At 39.3% G+C, this 23,822-nt stretch overlaps 1 protein-coding gene across 1 annotated transcript in view; it reads right to left on the minus strand.

Annotated features, from left to right (window-relative positions):
* Positions 1-6,577: 6,577 nt before the first annotated feature.
* Positions 6,578-23,822, minus strand: part of CD6 (CD6 molecule) — a 47,485-nt gene continuing 30,240 nt past the window's right edge. The window contains exons 4-10 of the mRNA XM_081957931.1: positions 19,726-19,803; positions 14,922-15,059; positions 13,686-13,793; positions 11,175-11,270; positions 9,550-9,657; positions 7,456-7,557; positions 6,578-6,899 (exon numbers count right to left, since the gene is read on the minus strand). Coding sequence (XP_081814057.1) covers positions 6,811-6,899; positions 7,456-7,557; positions 9,550-9,657; positions 11,175-11,270; positions 13,686-13,793; positions 14,922-15,059; positions 19,726-19,803 — 719 coding nt within the window. The 3' untranslated portion in view covers positions 6,578-6,810. The remainder of the gene's footprint in view (positions 6,900-7,455; positions 7,558-9,549; positions 9,658-11,174; positions 11,271-13,685; positions 13,794-14,921; positions 15,060-19,725; positions 19,804-23,822) is intronic.

The following is a 23,822-nucleotide window of genomic DNA, read 5'->3' on the forward strand; positions in this document are numbered from 1 at the left end:
CAGCCACGTTTCATCTTCAATGCCCTTGCTGATGGAAGGAGGTTTGCACCCAAAATCTCACGATACATGGCCCCATTCATTCTGTCCTGTACATGGATCAGTCGTCCTGGTCCCTTTGCAGAGAAACAGCCCCAAAGCATGATGTTGCCACCCCCATGCTTCACAGTAGGTATGGTGTTCTTTGGATGCAACTCAGAATTCTCTCTCCTCCAAACATGACGAGTTGTGTTTCTACCAAACAGTTGTATTTTGGTTTCAACTAACCATATGCCTTTTTTACGTTGGTCCCAGCTTTTTGCAGGTCATTCACTAGGTCCCCCCGTGTGGTCCTGGGATTTTTGCTCACCGTTCTTGTGATCATTTTGACCCCACGGGGTGAGATCTTGCATGGAGCCCCAGATCAAGGGAGATTATCAGTGGTCTTTTATGTGTTCCATTTTCTAATTACTGCTCCCACAGTTGATTTGTTCACACCAAGCTGTTTGCCTATTGCAGATTCAGTCTTCCCAGCCTGGTGCAGGTCTACAATTTTGTTTCTGGTGTCCTTCGACAGCTCTTTGGTCTTCACCATAGTGGAGTTTGGAGTGTGACTGTTTGAGGTTGTGGACAGGCGTCTTTTATACTGATAACAAGTTCAAACAGGTGCCATTGATACAGGTAATGAGTGCAGGACAGAGGAGCCTCTTAAAGAAGAAGGTACAGGTCTGTGAGAGCCAGAAATCTTGCTTGTTTGTAGGTGACCAAATACTTATTTTCCACCATAATTTGCAAATAAATTCTTTCCAAATCAGCCAATGTGATTGTTTGGTGTTTTTTTTTACATTTTGTCTCTCATAGTTGAGGTCTACCTATAATGCCAATTACAGGCCTCTCTCATCTTTTTAAGTGGGAGAACTTGCACAATTGGCGGCTGACTAAATACTTTTTTGCCCCACTGTACATACATACATACATACATACATACATACATACATACATACATACATACATACATACATACATCTACATTTATCTATCTCCCTGTGCAGTAGTTTGCACTGACATGGGTGGTGTCTCTTTTTAATAACTGGATATGCAAAGATAATGAAAGCTGCTGAACTGACTGAAATGGTTGTGGTGTTATTTTCTCAAACTTCATTGTCAGCAGAATTTTTCTGACAGCAAATCATGTCATCTCTCCTCCCATCCTCCCGTGCAACTTGGGGTTAGTGAAGTAGGTCCAGCAATAGCAGCAGCATCTGCAGATCAACTTTAATTATATGCAGAGTTGGCTGAAGAGCAAAGTTATGCTGCAGTGAAATCAGCATCCAACTCTATACTTGTGTAGCCTTGACCACTAGATGGCAATGAGCTGCAGGGCATCTGCTTATAAGAGGAAGGACCTTTGAAGGCCGTTTGTTTTTATCCTTCTTCAGCTGAAAGATGCAGGCAGTTCTTCCAACTTCTACCCATTTCATGAACTGTTTTCATGGTAATAAAATGTCAGGAGAAACGCTAGAAGAACGGTATATGGAAGACAGGAGTCCTTTTCAACTTCATGTTTTAGATAGAATACTGCAAAATCAAAGAGCCTTCTGGAAATCTCACATATTCTCTTTCCTTCTTTTTCCACTAAAGGGCAAAGAAGAACATTCCCCATAAATCCTAGCATTGGTTCAAATCTCAGAATTCCATTTTGTTCCCATTAAATATTGTTTGCAGGGTATCATGTTAATTTAAGATTTTATACTTTCCTAAGTGTAGTAATTGTGTCGGTGACTATGAATCTCTTTATATGCATATTTAATTTATAGCAGTTGTGCAATTATAGCTTTTAGCTTAATTTTAATAGAGGCTAGTTCATGTCCCTGTAGGGGAGAGGCGTGTTGTAAATTTAAGAAAAAGTTTTTAAAATACTGCCCCACGAATCCCCATTCTGTGACCAATGACTGTAAGCTTTAATTTTCTATTTCAATTCTTTCACATTCAGAGGCAGCATAATCCCAATCACCAGACAGAACAGAGAACACTCACTCCATATTTTCCCATGAGGGGTTAGTTTATGTCTGAGCAGGCTCTTGTCTGATCTAGCAAGTTACTCTCATGAGTCAAGTAGAATAAGTGGATACGGCAATGGTTGACCTACTGTAGATTTGTGCTTCCTACTGTGCCTTATGTAGAGATCAGAAGCAGATAATGCTCAAATAATGCTTCCTTAGTTGAGTGCCCTACAGCAACAGAAATTTAGAGAAATTGCAGGATGTCTTGGGAAGGAGGAGGAGGGACATGTAGCCATTAAGCCTATTTAATTATTAATAGTCATTTTTGTTCATTTGTCTGCTATGCGGTACTTTTAAAATGGATCTTATGAAAACAAATGCTATAGTTTTATTATGTCAGGAAGCCTTTCCTTTCATGCCTGCTGAGTCTCCCATCAATTAATTAACCCACAGCGGAAAGGACATTGTTCATTTATTTGATTTGATTTATTTAAAGAACCGATATGGCTGCCCATTTCACACGGTAATCCTCGGCAGCTCAGAACAACCAATAAAAACAATATAAAAAGGCATCATTTTCTCTATCCATTTTTCCACAGCATTATGCACATTTATATATACTTTGCCCCTGCCCTTGTATGCCTTGTTTCAATCAGTTATCTGAGTAGAACCACACTGAAAACAGTGCAAATCTTTCCTCAACAATATGGGGAATTTTACTCTTGGGCTCTTATCTGGAGTGCCGTTTTCCCTCAGATTTTATAAGAGCAACTGTATTGGCCGTTATTTTTTGAAGATTGATCAGTGCAGTAGGGCTGTGCAGCTTTTTGGAAACAATTGGGAAAAGTTGCTTCGGAGCCCACAAGGAAAGGTGAACAAAGCATCTTTCTAAAGCTCTTTAGTGCAGTCATCTCCATCCTCCAGTATTGGTTTGTTTTCTTCACCAAGGTACCTTTTGTTCCCAAATCCAAAACACCAAAGAAGCCAACAAAATAGACCCTGAATTTCTTCAAGGTGGAGTTGTTCCAAGTACACTAAATTGGTATGCCAGAGTCATGTATAAAATCCTAAATTGCCAACATGTTCTAACCCCCTCTGTGGGGATTGTTAACTCCAGGCAGGGGAGAACTGTTTTGAGCCCTAAAGACTGTTTTGTTCAGTTTTCTCCATTGAATTATTGTACAACATTTGGATTGGTTTCCTCTGAATTGTACAAATCTTTTTAAGGCAAGAACTCAAAATGCTTAACTGGTAGAGATTCTTTTTCTCTCTGTAGAGGGAAAAGGTGACTTTCACTATAAATAAGTTGCAGTTGAGAGGTGATGTGCATATTATTATTCTGTATGAGACCACAGTACTTCTGCTGGGTGGTAAAATATGCAGCTCCCTTTTGGGCGTTGGTATTGAAAAACTATATAGATCTCTACTGACTCAATATTCACTCCCTGCCTTCAGAGTTTCCAATCTTCTGGTGTTACTGAACATTTCTTTCCTTTGAAGTAACTCTTCCTGCCAATCATTTACAATCCTTTATCATTTATATTGGGAGGAAAAACACAGGAAAAAGGTGACTGGGTCGGATCAAAGGATTCTTAAGTCTACTACCCTATTTCCCACAGTAGCCTCTAAGAAGACCACAAGGAAGACATCAGAACCTTTTTTGGACTGGTGGGTAGTTTAACAGTATGCAGGGGATGGGCACACAAAATGGCTGCCATAAGAGACTTGTCTAGATATAAAATGGCTTCAGAGAAGGAGGTGGCCAATCTTAAACTACCTCCTTACCCAGAAATTGACTTAGCAGCCACAATTTTGGGAGGCTGAAAGGTATTGGTGGAAATAAATATAATGACAGTACTTTGTGTTATGTCCTAGCCTCGGAGTCCTGGCTTCGTCTCCGAGGCTCGCCATTGGTTGAGACGCACATGTGTGTGCCAGAGCAGGAGAGTCTCTGTTCTCTGATTGGCTAACCACAGGACTGCCTGCATATAAATTGCTGTCAAGCAGGAACTGTTCTTTATCTTGGGTTCTGAGTTGCTGTTGTGTTAGCTGTTTAATAAAGCCATGTTAGTCGGGCCTTGCCTCACCTCAGTCATTGCCATCCATCGAACATAATACTTTGTTTTGTCCAATATATATATATATATATATATATATATATATATATATATATATATATATATATATATATGTGTGTGTGTGTGTGTGTGTGTGTGTGTGTGTGTGTGTGTGTGTGTACGCACGTGTGTGCGTGTGTGCGTGTGTGCGCGCGTGCGCATATATATATTTGAATGTGATTTGGTTCATGGAGCCATTGGGCATCAAGGGAGGTACCTAGAAGCATCAGGACTACTAGGAGATCATAATGTTTGCCTGTCCTTTATTCTGTTTATGGTCAACTCTCAAACAAGTGATCCTGAAAGGAATACTGACATACTAATGCATAACTCAGACTTTAAATAAACAGGGTGGAAACAGTATTGATGCTTTTGAAGTAGGTATTGAAACTGATTCTTGAAAACACTGTGAACAGCTAATGCAACCAATAATTGGATCATTTAGCAAACCAGTCCATAGTTCTCATTTAAGTCACAGATGACCATGCTCAAATTATCCTACTATGGACACTATATGCAGAAATACAGTTCCTTGAAAAATGCTGGAAATAGTGGGAAAGGTGTAATGGAAAAGAAGAGAATGACCAGCAGTAATGTGGATGGATTTAGTAATAGTGGGGATGGGTACACTGGTGTAAGACCTGAAGCATCAGGCTAGGGACAGATCATCATGAAGAAAATCTGCCTTTGTTGTGGCTAAAAGTCAATGCCAACTTTATAGTGCATAACCAACATGCATAGGCATCTTATTCCAGGGGTCTTCAGATCAGTCCAATAAAGAAAAAGCATGCTTCGTGATAAAAAAAAAGAAGAAGCTGTGCTGGGATTAGGAAGCATTCAATTAGGGATGAGCAAATGGAATGAATTCAGGTGCCAATCATATTGCAACATTCTATTTGAGATCTCAGTGTCTTCTCTACTTGCTAAATTTGCAAAGGACATAAAAAAAAAGACGCCAAACCCAAGGCAAAGCTTTCTCTTTCTCTCTCTCATTAGATAATTACACAAATGAAGCAACCCTGCTCATACTCTGAGAATGAGTAATAAGACTACATACAGTTTCCTTTAGATATATACATATATATTATGCTTATGTTATTAGAGACTTCCTGTTCTAGCCACTGTGCACCTTCCTCTGTTTTGAGAGGCTTCACGCTTGACATTCAAAGAAATGCTTTTTGAACAGTGTTTGGTCCTACTTCCAGCTCATGAAATCACAGAGCTACACACATTCAGAGGAAAACAATGATCTTGCTATGAAGGGGCTGAACGTCACTACCCAGTTCCTGTACACAAGAAAAGAAAGTTTCCCATATTATAATTACTTTGGCATGGCATGCCAAGTCATAATCGGTCGAAATATGGCTTATTGAATTAATCAAGGTAGGCTAGTTCTTGCAGTACATCAAACCATAAACTATCCTTTCCAAGCCATAATGGCAAAGGTTACACAGCAGATAAGATACTAGGCTTACAAAATTACATTTTGTCTGCCATAATCCATATGACACTAAAATGGCAGCAAAGAAACATTAAACTCTGTCTCTTTGCTGTCTTTTAGTGGTTTTCTAGATTTTGTAGATGATACATGGTCGCCCTAATTTTGCTTGATGTGTCACTTAGGACATTTCCAAGTTGAGAGGAGTTACCAATTAAAAAGAGATTGCCTAAGCAACCTGTGTTGTCTCCTTAGTAGAACAAGAGGTAGGGAAACCCGGGAGAGTTGGTGTTTGGATCTCCCTCCCTAGAATTCTATAAACAGGGAAAGTAGTGACACACTTGCTCTGCCTCTCTCACAGATGCACAAACCCAATTTGGAAACATCCTAGACCTTCTTCTTGATAGCCATCAGGTACTTAACCAAAGATTTCCTTAATCTTTCCCTTCTTCTTCTTGGTTTTTTTTATGATTAGAATATTGGAAAATGTGGGAAGATAACAGCCCAAACATAGTAAATATCTTATACATGGCAGTGCAATTTTGCATGCACATATGCACATACGTATTTTAAATGGCTGACAGTTTCTGCCACATATTTGGCATTTCATAGTGTAGCTACTCCAGGGCTTCAATATAAAAACCTACACCCTCCTTTCAGAATCTCTTAAGAGACAACCAAACTTTCGTCAAGAGAAGCAGCTTTGGCATCTAATTTCAGCCATGAGAGAATCCCATTGCTACCCCAAAAATCTCTAAGCAGTCTCAGGCTTTTAAGCTAACAATTTCCCCAAAGACAAAACTGGCCTCTTGGGTCCTGGAAGAGAAAGATGCCACCTCAAAAAGTGGCAGAAACATCCTAACAAGGTGACATGGCTGGAACATTCTGCCCCCCTGGTTTATTTAGTATTTTGAAGCTGCATCTTGGTTTGATGATGGCACTTCACTGTGTGACAAAACAAAATCAAATGAGGGGAATCAAATGCAGAACCCAGTGCGAATCCTACCCCCCCCCCATAGAGTTCTCCCATGGAAGAACTGTATAAAGGTGGCATATTTCTCATTCAACCAGGGAGGGAAATGGTCATTGATGCATCTTTGCAGTTGCTGAAGATCCTGGGATTGTCTGGTCTATTTCTTCAATGCTGAGTCCTCAAGGCTGAAAAGGTGGAAAATGATCTTTCTCAGGTCTCAAGTTATTGTTGCCAACCATGGCCATTTTTGTATGAGAGGCCAGGCCTGAAGCTGTCTCCATTCAGCAGCCCAGGTCCTTAGGATCACATGTTATGATGTTCACTGCTGCCAGATGAATCATTTCCAGAGCCAGTCAAGCCGTTTGACCAAGGTTTGGCAAAAACTGTTAAGCCTGAAGTAAAAAAAAGAGAGAGAGAGAGAGAGAGAGAGAGGGAGAGAGAGAGAGAGAATGATCAGCTCAGGATCCAAGAAATAAAAGGCAGTATCATAGAAGAAAAAGATTAGGAGGTTAGCTGAGAAATCGGGTGACTTAATTATCTAGCCAAGTAATCTTTTGGAATAAATGGGAGAAAAGTATAGACGTGAGAGATGATATGTCCTTCCTAAACATCATTTCCCATTGAACTAGAATTCTAGGAGTTGTAGCCCCAACACCTCTGGAGGGAAACAGAAGGGCAAAGCTGCTTTAAAGGATATTTCACCAAGCTGTGGCTATAGCCACATGCAGAGGTTTGCAATACGAAGGACCTATGCTTACATGAGGATGACGACGAAAAAAGATTTTGTCTATTTTTAATATATAGAAAAAAATGACCCAATTTAGAGCTTCTCTGCTCTGCAAAAATCTGGACAGCAACTAGATAGAAACAAAGAGAGTGTTTGATGAACAATACACTAATTGACTAATTAAAGGCTGTGCACCTGCTTTTAGGACACCCGTTCTTCACCTGCAAAGGAAGGTTCATCTCCTTGTTCCTGTGGTTTGTGGATATTCTCATACCAGTCTGCATCTCCAGAAGAGGTGCTATCACTATCTTCAGCTGTAGGATCTGTTGGAGAAAACCACAAGTACTTGAATGGAATCATAGAGCTACATTTCTTGCCTTTCTGAAGCACCCATGCAGTGTCCTATGAGTGCTGCCCACTGGCTGCTAAAGAACTCTATGATTTTGACCACTGTTCCTCCAGCTGGTTAATAGGAGATTGAAAAAAACAAAAACAAAACAAAACCACCACCAACAACAACCTATGATCTGACCAGCATTCTTCACCAAAGCCCATTTATCTGGTAGCAAGGAAAACAATGATGGTTGCGTGGGAGGAGCTATAAAACTGTTCCTCAGATACACCCGAGAGAGTGGAATAAAAGCAAAGAGACATTGTTCCTTGATTTCAGGAGGGAGGGGAAAAATTCAGGATCCACGAGGCAAGAAAAAAATAGGAGTTCCCATAAATCAACTCCAGTTCAGAGAAAATGATGCAATATTGCATTTTCAATTGTTTGGAGCACTAAGCCAGAAGTTCATTAACATTGTAGAGGCTTGCTGAAAAATAATAGCCACATGGGAATACAGGAGTGTGATGCCACTCCTGAATCAGCATAGCCCATAAGTGTGTGTGTAAGGGAGGATTATTAATTTATTTGTGTTCCCTTGTCCCAAACTGGTTTTCTCCCAATATATTGGACTTCATTTTCCATCATTTCAATCCTACATGGCAGCTGAAGTCCCAAACAATGGGAGGGCATTAACTTCAAGAAGGCTGTGGCACATTCATCTTCCTAGCGCTTACTTGCATTTTTTAAATACTCCTGGAAATAGGGAAGTGAATGTAGAGATGATTGGCTGTAATATGAAGGGGGAATAGAAAACAACAACAGATATTCTAGTCATGGTCATCCTCTTGGCAATTTCTATTGAGAGGTATACTTCCTCAGATATTGATGCAGTAGATAATCACCATAATTAATACCTATTGATAGTTGCATCTAACTTCTAATACGTTTCATCAAATGAGGATTTTATTTGATAGGACAAATCAGCTGAATGAAGCCTGACTATGCTCAATAGCAAGAGAATAATGACTGATTATTGTTCCTGGGTCATAAAAATGGAGGGGGGACAAGGGGGGGACAATAATACACATACAAAGATTTCTGCTAGTTGTCTATAAAAAAAGAAAAGCCAGTATCTGCTTAGCTTGTTATTTGTCTTTACATGTCTTCTCTTGACAAAACAGTTACTGCCACCTACTTGGCTCAGATTATTCATTCATAGTTAAAATTGAAAAATCATCTCCTCCTCCCCAATAAACCTGGAACCCCAAATAATGAAGTCAGGGGCTTTAGCAATCTTTGGAAGCTTTTTAAAAATATATATTTCTCCCTAAAGCCCCTAAGTATTGCATATGAGATCTGAATTTATTTGGAAATGATGGGGAAACCTGTATCAGCATTCCCAAACTTGTGTCTTTCTGATAGATATTTGGACTGCAGTTTCAGGCAATATGGTTAAAAGCTGGGAAACTGGGTGAGCTCTTAATGTATCTGAACGGCAAAGACTGGGAAACACAGATAACAGTATAAGGTAGTAATAACACAACAGCAGTCTCCCAAATGTTATATCAGAACCTGAACCAATTTGATCAAACTGGTGAGCTGCTAAGAACAGTTTTACACAGCTATTGTTTTCACTTTTCAAACTCTTGGACACTATTAGAAGGTAATCTATGAGGATTTTTGTTTTCACTTCTGCCCATTTGAAATGACAAATACAAGGGATGGAAATCATTATTTCATCCCAAGGTGCTATGGATTGCAAAAATGTTGTGCTACCAAACACTTCGTACAACAGAGAAGGAAAAAGAATTAAAATAATAATAATAATCCAGTAACTTGGAATTAACTAAACTGGCCCGGTCCTGAAAAACAACCAATGGATCCTCATCCATCCCAGAGGGTATAAAATGTGGAAAACTATCTGGATATAGTAACAGTCAAGAAGAACTGGATATGGTACAAAAAGATAAAAATCGACTCTCACCCGTTTGCCGATAATCCTTGGGATGTTTGGTCTTCTGACCCATTGTCAGTTTGGGGAAATTCTGGGGTGGTGAAACTTGGTCGCCAGTTGCATGATAGTGAAAAGAAGCTGAAAACAGAGTCATAGTCCATTAAACTCTTTAAAATAGACATTGAATTGGGTTGTCACACCCTTGCTTATTTCCTTAAAAGTTTTAGATCTGGGAGATAATATCACTTTCAGGAAATGAGCTGTTGCCCAAGCATTGTGATTGTACAGTTAAAACCCTATTTAACACCAGGCTGCTGTAGATCTTTAAATATATCAGATTTCTGATAACACTTGTCAATCTGCAGCATTTACCAGGAATCGCCGTCCATCAGAATTGTCCTTTTCTGGTGAGATATAAGGGAGATGTTGTGATGGACTACAATGAAGTGACAATTTCCCAGAAAGGAGGGAGCACATTCCCAAAAGGGGAACAAGACAAGGGACAACACAGCCTGGAGTGGGCATGGAGAGAAAGGAAGAGATTTAGAATCTCCTAGAATACATCCATTAGTGTTAGAGTAGGATAGATTTAGTCTGGCAAGATTCTGTCTATTTGGTGTGAATCAATAAATAAAGAACTGAATTTGACTGGACCTAGGGCCAGATTCTAGGTCACTTTGGGTTGCGCCTGACACCAACAGATGAACAAAGAGATTTGGTGGCCATGTTCCTTCAGTTTTTCTATCTATAAATAAAAATAGAAAAACTGTTTGTAATGCTCATTATGCTGACTAGCCACCAAATCCCCTATTCCACTAAGAGTTTTGGTCACTCTATATGGTTGAAGGCAAGGCATGCTGGGTATTTTTCATAAGAATTGCACACTTTGATCCATGCAACAGAACCTAATAAAACACTGCCACTTCTGCAGCAAGTTTTACTGTTTGCTTATCAGACAGAATGCTCACAATTGGCACTGGAAATTTTGAGTAGTTCGGAAAACTGGTAAATACTACCTCTGACAGGCCCCGCCCCCATCTGTTCTCTGCCTCCGAGTCCCAACTGATCAGGAGGAAATGGAGATTTTGCTGTAATCTTCCCCTAGAGTGGGAGGGGAATGGAGATTTTACAGTATCCTTCCCCTGCCATGCCCACTAAACCATGTCATACCCACCAAACCACGCCCACAGAACAGGTAGTAAAAAAGTCTGAATCCCACCACTGGAGATATCTAATTATTGTATTTAGGTATAATTTCTGCATCATTAGTCACTGGTGTCTGAAATGTGTCTTAAAGACAGTTCTATAATTGCCAGGAAATAAGGCCATTTCACATGTTTTGCTCTGTCTGTGGTGCACCCAAGATTGGGGTTAAAGTAGAGATCTCGGAAAGAAGCAATTATTTTGGGAAATAATGCCTTTTTTCTTTAAACCCAGGAAGAAGCCCTTCAAGACTGAAAGAAAAATACTTCTTGTAGCTTGTTACAATTTGAATAGAAATCCTTCCTTGGTTCTTTTTCATCATAGGAACTACAATGAAGGTTAAGCCTAAGTTTTGAAGAAAAAGGAGCTCACAGGCTGCCTCAATCTTTGGAACAACACAACATTCAGGTGCGTATAAGTGGGGAGAAAGATAGCCATAGGGGATTGCTCACTGTAGAAATTAGAGAAAGGCACAGGGGGCTTCTTGCTGAAATCATAGTCTTCATAATCAGAATCAGAGTCTTCATGGACTGCTGAAGGGGTCGTGCCTGTTTATGGAAGAGAGAACAGAAACAATTGTGTGAGGAAACCAGCAGAGTTTAGAAAAGGCAGCACCTAATATATTCTGCTATGGTGTAGGACTGGCTCTAGGATTGGAGTCATGATTTCAAAACAAATCTTCATTATACAGGTAACCCTCGACTTACGACCACAATTGAGCCTAAAATTTATGTTGCGAAGCGAAACATTTCTTAAGTGAATTCCCCCCCCCCCATTTTACGACCTTTCTTGGCACGGTTGTTAAGCGAATCACTGCAGATGTTAAGTTAATCACATGGTTGTTAAGTGAATCTGACTTCCCCATTGACCTTGCTTGTCACAAGGGAAATCACATGACCATGGGACACCGCAACCGTCATAAATATGAGTCAGTTGCCAAGTGTCTAAATTTTGATCATGTGACTATGGGGATGCTAAGTGTGAAAAACAGCCATGAGGCACTTTTTTTCAGTGCCACTGTAATATGTAATTACCAAACATGATCATGGATAGTAACAAGCCCCCCACACCCCCGATGTGCTCATAAAACTAATTCATTTGAAGGAATTTATCAATATTGTGAAACATTGATTTCAAAAAAACCTCTAAAAAGCTAGTTGGATTATCAAGGATTTTTTTTTTAGTGTTAAGCACTTTTACGATTTTTATGATCGCTGGAGGGGATTTTATATACGTTTATTGTTATTGATTGTTTTATCAGATGTTGTCTGAATTCACATCAAAGGGTGTCATTTAACACTTTGTGTTTACTATTGTATTATGTGCTGTCATAGGCTGATGTGTCAGGACAATGCAAATATACATTTGATATGAGCTAAATATCCAGAGGTATTATCTCTCCTTTTTTTTTTTCCTTCATAGCATTTTTCCTGAAGATGCCAAGTGCACGTTACGACCAAGATCGACCAAGTGTTGGTTCATTGATTGTGACAGGAATTGACCAACCAGCATCATCTGAGTGTGATATTATCTCTGCTAATATATTGAAATAGAAGGAGACTTATGGCATATTAACATTTAATCCTACTGAATCCAGTGAAGCTCAGTGGATACCAAAGCACATATTTTCATGAACATTTCTTGCTCATTTTTTTGGTCCACCAGTAATTTCAGGATGTTATTTTGGCTATTAGCTATACCTGTACTGGTGCTATAATCACAAGAATATCCTCAAATACATTCTAAATTATGCAGATGCACAGCTATGCAGGTGTGCCTCTGAGATAGTGTTGGTTCCTGGGGAGCACCTGGGCAAATCCCTGCAGTTTTCTTGGCAATATTTCACAATAGGTTTGCTTTTGCCTGCTTCCTAGGGCTGAAAGAGAGACAGAATGGTCCCCCAGTTGGCTTTGTGCCTAGGGCAGCACTAAAACTCACAGTCTCCCAGTTTCTAGGCTGGTGCCTTAAGAATTACACTAAACTGGATCTCATTCTGCATGATATAACACTGCAGTATTCATTTAACAGTTTAGCCACGTTTTAATAGGTGTATGTGAGCCTCCTAGAGTCACAGTATGAGATAGGTAAACATATAAGTCCTGTAAATAAACAAATGGAATTGTTGGTTAATATTTATGTAATTGAGGTTGATTAAGAAAAGTTCACAGAACTTGCCTATATGAATTTATTTGCTGTTGGGTAAATATTTTTTTGACATGACATTGAATTTATATTTGGTCTCAGTTGTTTTGCTTGTAGTAATGAATTTATTCCTTATATATTTCCTCTGTTTATAAAAAAAATTCTTCTTGGATACAGCATTGAAAATAGATGATTAAAAGGATCTTATGTTTTTATATTTGCTCTCCAGAATCATGTTGCCTACGTTAGGTAGCCATATCAGTGCTTCAAACAAACAGCAGATACTGATTTTAACAACAATTTAATCTGTGTAATTTTAATGTTTTAATTATTTTTTTTACTTGTTTTATAACTTGCAAGTCACCCAAAGACACCTTGCGAAGGGGGATGGGCAGCATACACATTTAAGAAATAAAATAAAAATTGATCTGCTGCATTGTTTCCACCCCCCCTCCAAACATGCATAAAGTCGAGTTCTCTAACAGAAAGGAACATTAAGCATTCTTTGAATTTAACCTGCAGGAGTTTTCAGTTTTTGCAGATGATGATGGCTGGAGTTGGGGATAGAGCTGAACAGTGGAGATTTTCTACTCAGACAAATGCTAACCTAAAAGGACAGATTTTCCCTAAGAAACCACAAAAGTTGTTTGTTGGCTTGTTTGGCTGCTGGTGTCCTACAGCCCACTATGGATGACAGGTCTGATGAAATCCTAGCCTAATTGATCAGAGCCAGAAAAAATTACTTGTATAGAGCAAACAGAAGGAAAAAAGTGAGAAGAAAGATAGTCAAGTTAAGGCAGGCAGGCAAGAGCTTTTGATACCTTCTGTTTTGTGGAGGCTCAAGGAGACATCCCGTCCAGTGGTTAACTTCTGCACTGTGTGATTCATCAGGACAGGAGCTGATACTGCAGCAGAAGATATAACACAATCTGCAAATAAAATGCTCACAATATAAGATCACTGGGAAAAGCTCCCCCCCGCATCTCTTCTTTTACCCACAGCTTTGCTTGGTATCTGAGCACCCATTCGTAGTAAGATCATATTCATTACATACATCTTTCACAGATCTATGTATTCCACTCCGACTGTGCTTGCTACTTCACTAGTGACCCACCTGCCTACGTCCATTGAAAAGCACATGACAAGAGATGCCAGACACTAGTAGGCTGAAGGTGATTACAGCTAAGCAGCACTTTGACTTTGATTTCCAACTGGAGCTTTGGAGCAGAAACGGGGCACCTGACTGCTTGCAACATGCTGAAGAAGCTGCCGCCCTTCCTGGAATATTAGGGCTATGTCACCTGGCTGCTTTAAGATGGTCTGCATGGGTGCCTTTACACTCCCATAAGATCTAAAGCATCATTTGGCAATTAAATCCAAAGTGTTGCACAGCCTTAAGGAGTACTGCATTAAAAAAACACCCATCTCTTTTATCTCTGTCTTCCAATACAAATACATCTGATTGTGCAGATATGATAAACTGGGTAATGTAAAGGACTCTGAGAACTAGTGGCTGCATTAAGTAGATCTGTAGAAAAGCTCTCAGCCTCTTGGCTAATCAATCCATATGCACGTTCTTTCAGCCGATTTAAATTTCCATTCTAGCCTAATGGAGGTTTCCAGAAATGGCACCCCGAACAAAAGCACTGAGCTTATGCTGTTGCTTGTTAGCTGTAGGAATTCTTAGCAGGGAGCCTTCACAATTACGTTGTTTCTGCAAAAAGGAAATTGGTCTCCTGTTTCAAATCACAGTTTACCCCAGTGCAATGCCCTCTAAATAAGATGGCATTAAAAACCCCATCCCACCATAGCTCTGACCACATTTTAACAAGTTGCTCTCTCCTTGCTTTTTAATCATAATATTAATATTTTTAATTGGTTTATTTTTATGTTACTGTTCTATAGGAGTTTTTTTTCCTTGTAAGACGTCCAGAATTATATTTTGAGAGATGTGCAGCCATATAAATATGACGAATGATCGAATGAATAAACAAAATATTTCTTCTAAGCCGTTTCCTCCCCAGCACTTGTGATCCCCACTACTACATGAAATGTACCGTTTTTCTTCTGTCTTTTCAGCAGAAGGATAATAATAATCACAATGCTCAGAAAAAGGAGAAAACCCAGAACGATGCAGGTCGTCTGCAGATGCCGATCTGGTGATGTTGGTTTCAGGTCTTCAGGGATTGTAAAAGCTGCAAATGGAACATTTGATAGAAATGAGAAAATGGAAGAAAAAAAAAAAACTGCTTTCTGAAGCCGTCTACAGGTAGTCCTTGACTTACGACCACCACTGAGCCCACAATTTATGTTGCTAAGTGAGACATTATTTAAGTGAGCTTTGCCCCATTTGTATGACTTTTCTTGCCACAGTTGTTAAGTGGATCACTGCAGTTGATAAGTTAGTAAGCTGGTTGTTAAGTGAATGCTGCTTCCCCGTTGACTTTGCTTGTAGGCAAATCCCGTGACCTTGGAGATGCCGCAATGGCCAAAAGTGCTCTTAATGGTCACAAGTAGGGGTGGGTTCCAGCAGTCACTACTGCCAGCTCGCTTGTGGCTGCTCCACGTGTGCATGTGCTTGATGTGCACCCTGCGTATATGCGCAGTACAATAAAAATTGTTCTGCGCATGTGCAGAAGCAAAAACCAAGATAGGCACCACCCAGAGAACCAGTTTGGGGGCGTGGCAGGCCTGGGTCGCTGCCGGTTCCAGCGACCCAGTCCACCAAACCACTAGCGGTTCAGCCGAATCAGTCCAAACCGGTAAGAACCCACCACTGGTCATAAATCATTTTTTTCAGTGTCGTTGTCATTTCAAACGGTCACTAAAAGAACTATTGTAAGACAAGGACTACCTGTATGTGTGTTTGTGAGGGGGGAGGTTGGTGCAAATCTCTCTTCCAAAAATATTGTTTTATTTTTCTACTTCAGTCCCAGGGTGCTTTAAAAAGTATTTCAAAGGTCTTTGGGTGATGTTTTGGAGCTTGCAAGTTATCCAAGGATGCTGAGGTGACAGCATCTTTCAACGCATACCTTCTCTATCATAGCATAGCATAGAATTAGCATTTACAGCCCTCTCTAAGCAGTTTACAGAGTCAGCCTATTGCCCCCAACAATCTGGGTCCTCATTTTACCAACCTTGGAAGGATGGCAGGCTGTATCAACCTTGAGCCTGGTGAGATTCGATCTGCCAAATTGAAGGCAGCTGTCAGTCAGCAGAATTCAGTACTGTATTCTACTCATAATATTCCTGATCTGAAAATAATTAATGGCAATACTCTCATATATATTTTTCTTTGCAATTTAGCTGGAGCATGGGAAGATAGGAACTGCCAGCTGTCAGAATTTAGACCGAGGAAGCGAAATTCAAGTCCACACTTAGCTATGGAAACTTTCTGGGTGTGGGTAGCTGAGCCATTCACTGCTTTTAGCAAAAAACAATGGCACAGGAGGATTTTACGGCAGAGAAACATGAGGGGAGATTCTGTAGGTAATCAGCCTTGAAGTCTTGGAAAAGAGACAAGATAAATATTTTTTGCTTGTTCCTTTGTACCTCACCTTTATTATTTTTACAAATGATTTCACATACGTTCCTCCTCCTATTTTTTTTCCAGAACAACAACCCTGTGAGGTGAGTTGGGCTAAAAAGAGAGTGACTGGCACAAGATCACCCAGCTGACTTTGATGGTTAAAGTGGGACTTGAACTCAAGGTCTCCTGTTTTCTAGCCTCGTGTCTTAATCACCAAACTGGATCTTTTTTACTTCATTTTCTATTTACCGGTAATATAATAAAATTATTACTCCCTTTCATCTCATATCTAAAGTAAGTGTAAGTTAGTGTTACTCTTCACTCATGAGAATGTCTCCAAATATTTCCTTCATCTAAAAAAAAATCTCAAAACAATTTCTTTACCATCAGATTAAATGAGAAACCAGGGAACAGAAAATCCAGAAGGAATTTCTAGTACAGTGTCAAAAAAGATGCCCATAAAATGCTGTGGGACTGCTTTTATTATAATAACATACCCAACCAAGCACACAAACCAATATCACCTTGAAGATAATTAAGTAACAACATCACTTTGAAGATATAGATTAAGAATGGGGTTGGGTGCTTTGAGAGAAGTCTATTCAAGAATTAGCAATAACTTTTATCTAAAAAAGAATATGGAACACTATAGAAAAACCAGCATATTATTAAAGAACATTGATTTTATCAGGACATCCTGAAAGTACCCATGAATAAGACTAGACAATTTCACAATTGAGCAATGCAAGTATTTCCACCTGTGGCACCTACAGAAAGCCATGATGACCAACATTGTAGGCACACAATGAAATCATATGCACCTGTGACACATTTGCATTGTGATATCTGATTCAAGTATGCTAAACTGTGGCATTTGTATGTTCCTGTGCATGGGCCATCATAATCTTTGCCTGCAAACTATGCTGAAAACACTTTCAACAACTGGAAACAGACAAGCCAAACCACAGCAGCCGAAGAGACACAAGGTGTTTATCCCACTCGTTTCTCAGTTTATCTTGGTTTAGAAAGGTGTCTATTACAACTGAAATGCTACATGGGAGGATAACACAAGATCAAAAGGTCAAAATGAACAATTTTGGAGGAGTCTGTTGGGCAATATGAAACCCATACTGTAAGTTCATTTTGTTCCTCCAAAATTGTTCATTTCTATTTTATCTTACATTGTGCTTGTTTGGACATGGATTAATGAAAAGTATATAGTAGAAAAAGTAACATTAACAAGAACATAGGTTGAACAGTTTCTCCTTATTCACTTATTGCATTAATATATTGCCAAATACTTTTAGCCAGATATTCAGCTGCTGCCTTCAGATGAATATATGAACTATACAATCAGATATATGATTGTAAGCCACCCAGAGTTACCCTGAGTAAGATGGGTGGCCAATACATTTTACAGATAAACAAACAAATTAGTTTTAGCTTTCCCCAACTTTGAAGCTCCAGCTTGGGCTCTTCTCTTTTCCCCTATCCTTTGTTTTTCATATGTATTTCTTCCTTGGGAGAAACAACTTTTTCAGTTGCCCTTCTCTTTCCAGGACTCTTATAACCAAAGCTGCTCAGTTAGTGGCAGCCAAGAATCATCCTAACACTCTGATTCTCTGTGTTCATGGGGGTTTTACCAATCAGAGGTGAGGTTTTACTTTCTTCCAAAATGCATCAATGAAACATAACTTTTAGGGAATGTTTCCACCCATAAGTTCTGAGACTATGGGTTGTGACCCCATGAGAAATAAACAAATTAGAGCCAAGGGTCACAATTAGATTTGAACAGATAGAGTGGGAGGTCAACATTTTTAGTTATAATGATTGATTATTGAATAATTTTAATTACTGAAACCAAAGTGGCATATTTATTTCTTGTTTAAGCTTAAGATCAATTAAATGAATACAGGTGGTTCTTACCTTACCTTTACCTTTATTTCGATTTTTATACCGCCCCCTCTCCCCAAAGGGACTCGGGGTGGTGTACAGTCAAATAAAACAGATAAAATGGAATACAAACATACAAACATAACAACATAGAAGAGGAGGCAATACGACACTGTACAAAGTAAAGTAGATAAAAACAATATTTCAACAATCCTAAAAATACCCAATTAAAATTACCCAGTTAAAATATATCTGCCAGGAGGTATAATAAGGTTATAAATGGTCCAGGCCGGCTAAACGGAACAGGTGAGTCTTCAGTTTTCGTCGAAAGGAGGGGAAGTCGGTGGTGGTTCTGATATCGGGGGGGAGGTCATTCCAGAGGGTTGGGCCCATCACAGAGAAGGCTCTACTCCTAGGTGCCGCCCGTTGGCATTGCTTAGTGGATGGCACCCGGAGGAGTCCTTCCCTGTGAGAGCGAATCAGTCGCAGGGAAGTGTGTGGTAGGATGCGATCCCGCAAGTACCTAGGTCCTGAGCCATGGAGCGCTTTAAAGATGGTAATTAACACCTTGAAATGCACCCGAAAGACCACAGGCAGCCAGTGCAGCTCGCGCAGGAGTGGTGTTACGTGGGAGTACCTAGTACTCCCGAAGATAGCCCGTGCGGCTGCGTTCTGGAATAGCTGCAGTCTTCAAGCGCGTCCCAAGGGAAGCCCCATGTAGAGGGCATTGCAGTAGTCCAGCCAAGACGTCAAGTGATGACCACAATTGAGCCTAAAGTTTATGTGGCTAAGTGAAACATTTAAGTGAGTTTTGCCCCATTTTACGACTTCTCTTGCCACAGTTGTTAAGTGAATCATTGCATTTGTTAAGCTAGTAGTATGGTTGTTAAGAAAATCTGGATTCCCTCATTGACTTTGCTTGTCAGAAGATCACCAAAGCTGATCACATAACCCCAGGACACTGCAACCTTTATAAAGATGAACAGTTGCTTAAGAATCGGACTTGTCATCATGTGACCATGGGGATGCTCCAATGGTTGTGTGATAAACGGCCATAAGTCACTTTTTTCAGTCCTGTTGTAACTTTGAATGGTAGCTAAATAAACTGTTGTAAGCTGAGGACTACCTGTATATTGATTCAGGGAGTTGTATACATGCATTTATTATTCTAGGGATCATTCTAATGCAAATTTTATGAACTACTGATTCAGTCTACTGCCAAATGTCAGTCAGATTGGAATGTTGCTTCTGGCTGTTTATACCACTAAGATGAATTTGGACTAAGCCAAAAGATATAGTTGAGAAAGAGAAGAATAAAAAACACTGCTCAAATTGAATTAGCCATGTAGTAAGCTCTCAGTAAGCAGGCAATCTACAACGACTTTGTTTAAGCAATTACACGGGGTGCAGTTGAAGTACTTTAAAGAGATTTTACTTACTGAGACTAGGTAGATGGGAGACTGAAGTCACAGTTTCTCTTTCTGTTGAATCTGTAGGCGTCTTGTTAGCCAGTGAGCCTGAAATTATAAAAGGATACAAAAAATTAAAAAACAAAACAAAATCAATTAACACCAAAGAAGTGAATCAATGTCAGGTTTTTATTGAAATTTTTACCATGAGCATAAAAACTAACAAAAACTAATAACAGGTAAAGACAGACAAGCAGAAAAAAGAAAAAAGTCAACATTCAGAAAGAAAGAAGTAGAAAGCAGAATTTTCTGCAGCAAATGCAAGTACAAATTATCTCTTACTTCCTGATTACAAAAGAAAGTTTACTCTTTTCTATTATTCAGGTTTGTTTTTTTTAATCACTGAACCACAAATCATAAGTGATTTTTTTTCCATTTTTATTCAAAAAGTCTATAAGGGGTAATAAATGTAGGCACGGTTCACTTTCTCTAATCAAATAAGTTAATTTGGCGGTCTCCACAAGTTCCAGCATCTTCACCAACCAGTTTCAAATTTAGACCAATAAGGATATGTTGAGACTTAGCTTGCCCAGGCTGTATATTCTAAGATAACTGTGTGCATCAAGAAGAAACAAAATTCTCCCGGGGAAAGCAAACCTTAACCCCAGCCCATATCTCAGAGACTCAGAATTACAGAGCGTGCATGGGTTTTGCATCATGAACATTGTTGTAGGGATCAATAGATCAGAATCAATAAAGGAATGAAGCACATCAGAGATATGGAACAAAACAACCTTTCCAATCAAAGCCAGCTGAAACCTCCTGCAGATCACAATAGCTAATAGGATAGCATGTTTCTCACTTTCCAAACAAGCTACATTAGCTAACCTGTCACACAGTTAGGACATTTGCAGATGGTGATGGTAAGACAGTTGCCAAGTGGCATCTCAAGTGCCCTTTCCAGAAAAACCAAACAGCTTCATGGTATGAGTTATATACTGTAGCCAAAAAACAAAACAAAACTTCATAATTATCATCCTACAGCACTGATAAGCAAGCAGCCAGAAGAGATTGCATTGATGCCTCTGCCATTTAACTTAATCCTTGCCATTTGCCCTTATTTTATCTATCTGCTTCTATTAATCTTCCCTGCTTTTGTGTTCTTCTCTTTTCCTTTCCTTTTCAGGTTTAAGGGCACAGCCACACGTCCCCTGTTTCCCTATGCCTTTGATTCTGCTAACCTGATGTGTAGAAACAAAGAGCAAGAATGAGCAGGGATACTCACAGGTTCTGCAGTGGCAAAAAATAAAATAAAATTTAAAAACACCTCACTTCAGATTATAGGTAAAGAAAATTATTTACCTCTACTCCTCCAGCCCTATTACTTCACATTTTATTTGTCTGACTGTCTACCCAAAAAATCCTGTCAGTTCCTCTGAGGGCTTAAGAACTGTCAGGCCACCTTTCCTCTTGAAAGACCCGCTAGCATGGCTGCAGCCTAAGTGCCAAGTAGTGGGATGAACAGGAATGATGCCACAGGGACACAAAGCCAATACGCAGAACAATGCATGTATTGTGTGAAAAGATACCTTAAGTGCAGGATGGACAATATTACTGTTAGCAAGTGACACGGTTGATTGAATCACCATTATCCCCAAATGCTCAACACAGGCCTCAGCTTGTATCACTTAATAAATATCAGCTTGCATCAATGCAAGTAGAATGCCAAAGATCTGTCTTAGGATTTGTGTTGTATTTGGACTTGAAATAAAGCAACCTGCGGACATTTATCAAATTCGCAGATGACACAGAACTAAGTGACTAACAGTACAAAATGCAGAATCAAAGACAGAATTCAAAACAATTCTGACAGATGGAACTCTGGGCCCAAAGCTATCCAGATGAAATTCAAGGGAGAAATGTAGAGTTCTACAACCTGAATAATAAAATATCACAACTGCAAGGCCAGCTAGGATACATTACATGTAAAAGGAATGTAATTTTCCTGGAGGCTTACAAGTTGATCACGTTCCTTTTCAGTCAGGGTTGAAACCTGAGCATGGAAAGTTGGGAACTGAACCCACATTGTCACTCTTGCAGGTTACTGAGGAGGAGGTTTTAAAAGGGGGAGAGTGATCCTGTGCTGCCTTTAATACCATTGACTATAGTATTCATCTCTGTGGTCAGTTGAAGTGAGGGGAACTAGATAAGCTGCAGAGCTCTTCTAATGGGTGTAGAGACCTGGAGGGGTGACCTTGAAGCAAATATCCAGAAACCATCACATAAATAAACAAACAAATAGACAGAAGCATTCTTTATGTCCTGGGAAGGGAGAGAGTATTTAGAGGAGGCTTACTACTCCCCAATTCACTAGAGTATAAGTGGAAAGGGAGAAAAAACATAATCAGATTCTCAGGATCTTGTTACTATAGCCTATCTTGATAAAAAATTGTTTTAGTTTTCCTGTGGTGTTACTTTCATGCCTTGGTTTACCTTGAAATGGGCTAGTAATGAGATGCCACAGGCTCTCTCCCATTGTATGTAACATAAAACCACTGGAAAAGTTGTTCAAGTATTTAAAGTAAGGTATTGCAGTGACCATAGAGACGATCTTGGAGATACTAAGCTGAGATGATGGTTGCAAGAACATGTTCCCTGAGAAAAAAAGAAAGTGCGAGAAAGAAACTGAGACTGACTACTCACTAATTCACTACTATAAAAGGGAGGGAGAGGAAAACTCATTCAGAGTTTCAAGATTCTGTTGCTATAACCTATCTCAATAAAGTCTAGTTCCAGTCATTCGTGGAGTCTTCTTTTCTGTCCTAACTTACCTCGGAGATATCATCACTATGCAGATGATACTCAGTGTTACATTTGTACTTCAGAATGTGTGGGTGATGCAATAAAAGTCTTGACCAGTGTCTGGTGGCTGTATTGGTCTTGATGCAGTGAAACAAGTTAGTAAGATAAGGCAGTTATGGCTTCAGAAGCAATTTTATTCTGAGGAGACATGGTGCCATCTTTTGCTCTGGGCAAAGATTTGTGGTGAAATATCACTGCTTAAAATGGCAATGTGGCGTTTGGCTGTGGCTAATAGCAGCACGGTGTACAAGGTCTTAAGAAGTAATTATTTACTTCTATTCTGCACTGGTCAGGCTGCAGGCAGATTACCAAGTCCAATTTTAATGTTACATTTTAAGAAGGATTTGAAGAATCTGGAAACCAAATTTTACAAGTAGTGGCCCAAAGACCAACATATTTTTAGTTTTGAGAAGAGTATACTGAAAGAAGACATGCTAGCCTAGATATTTATTTATTTAGAAAATTTATATGGCCACTGAACTCGTTCATGCTGGCTTATAAAAGAAAAACCCTAATATAAAAGCTAATTTAAAACCTGAAGTATTAAATCAAGCAGAGGACAAATCAGATGCATCTCCTATTGCTTTAGAAAGCACGATTAAAAGCATTACAAAGGAAACTGAAGATTTTGCCTAAGCATTAGAGGAAACTTCCAGATAATAAAATGTATCCAGTACTTCTTCAGAAAATGAAGGTTTTTCTTCAACTGGACAATCTACTATTTTTCCCCAATGAATAAAAAAAATTCACAAAACCATTTTGTAATAATTCATATCAAACCTGGCACAAATCTTCCTCTAATTTTTAATTAAAATAGCTACACATCTAATTTAAATAATTTAAATAATCTTCTGACTGCTAGTTGGCGTTTATGGACACACTCTGCTAGTCTTCTGCCTGCCTGTCCTATTTAATGTCTGTTTGTCCTTTGACTCTATTTTTATAGATGATTCCTGTTTTTTATTTTAGGGCTACTGGGTCTTTTGGTTTACTTAAGATATTTTGGAGGCTTTAGTTAGTGTGCTATATTAAGCTGTATGTTTGTTGGTTGATGAGATGATTTTGACATATGACAGTGTTATCTTTTTTATAGCTTGCATTGACTGGGTCATAATGGGTTGAGTGGTCAGGCATTTTTTAATAAAGTTGTATGTGTAACCATTTTGTTGGAAGATGTTGTATTGATGATGTGTTTTACTTTTTTTGGTGGTCTGGGTTCCTCCAGTGAGTTTGTATTCATCAAATAAAGTTCTTACACAGCTCCT

This window comes from Natrix helvetica, assembly GCF_964273705.1.
Source record: "Natrix helvetica genome assembly, chromosome: 1".
NCBI classification, from domain to species: domain Eukaryota; kingdom Metazoa; phylum Chordata; class Lepidosauria; order Squamata; family Natricidae; genus Natrix; species Natrix helvetica.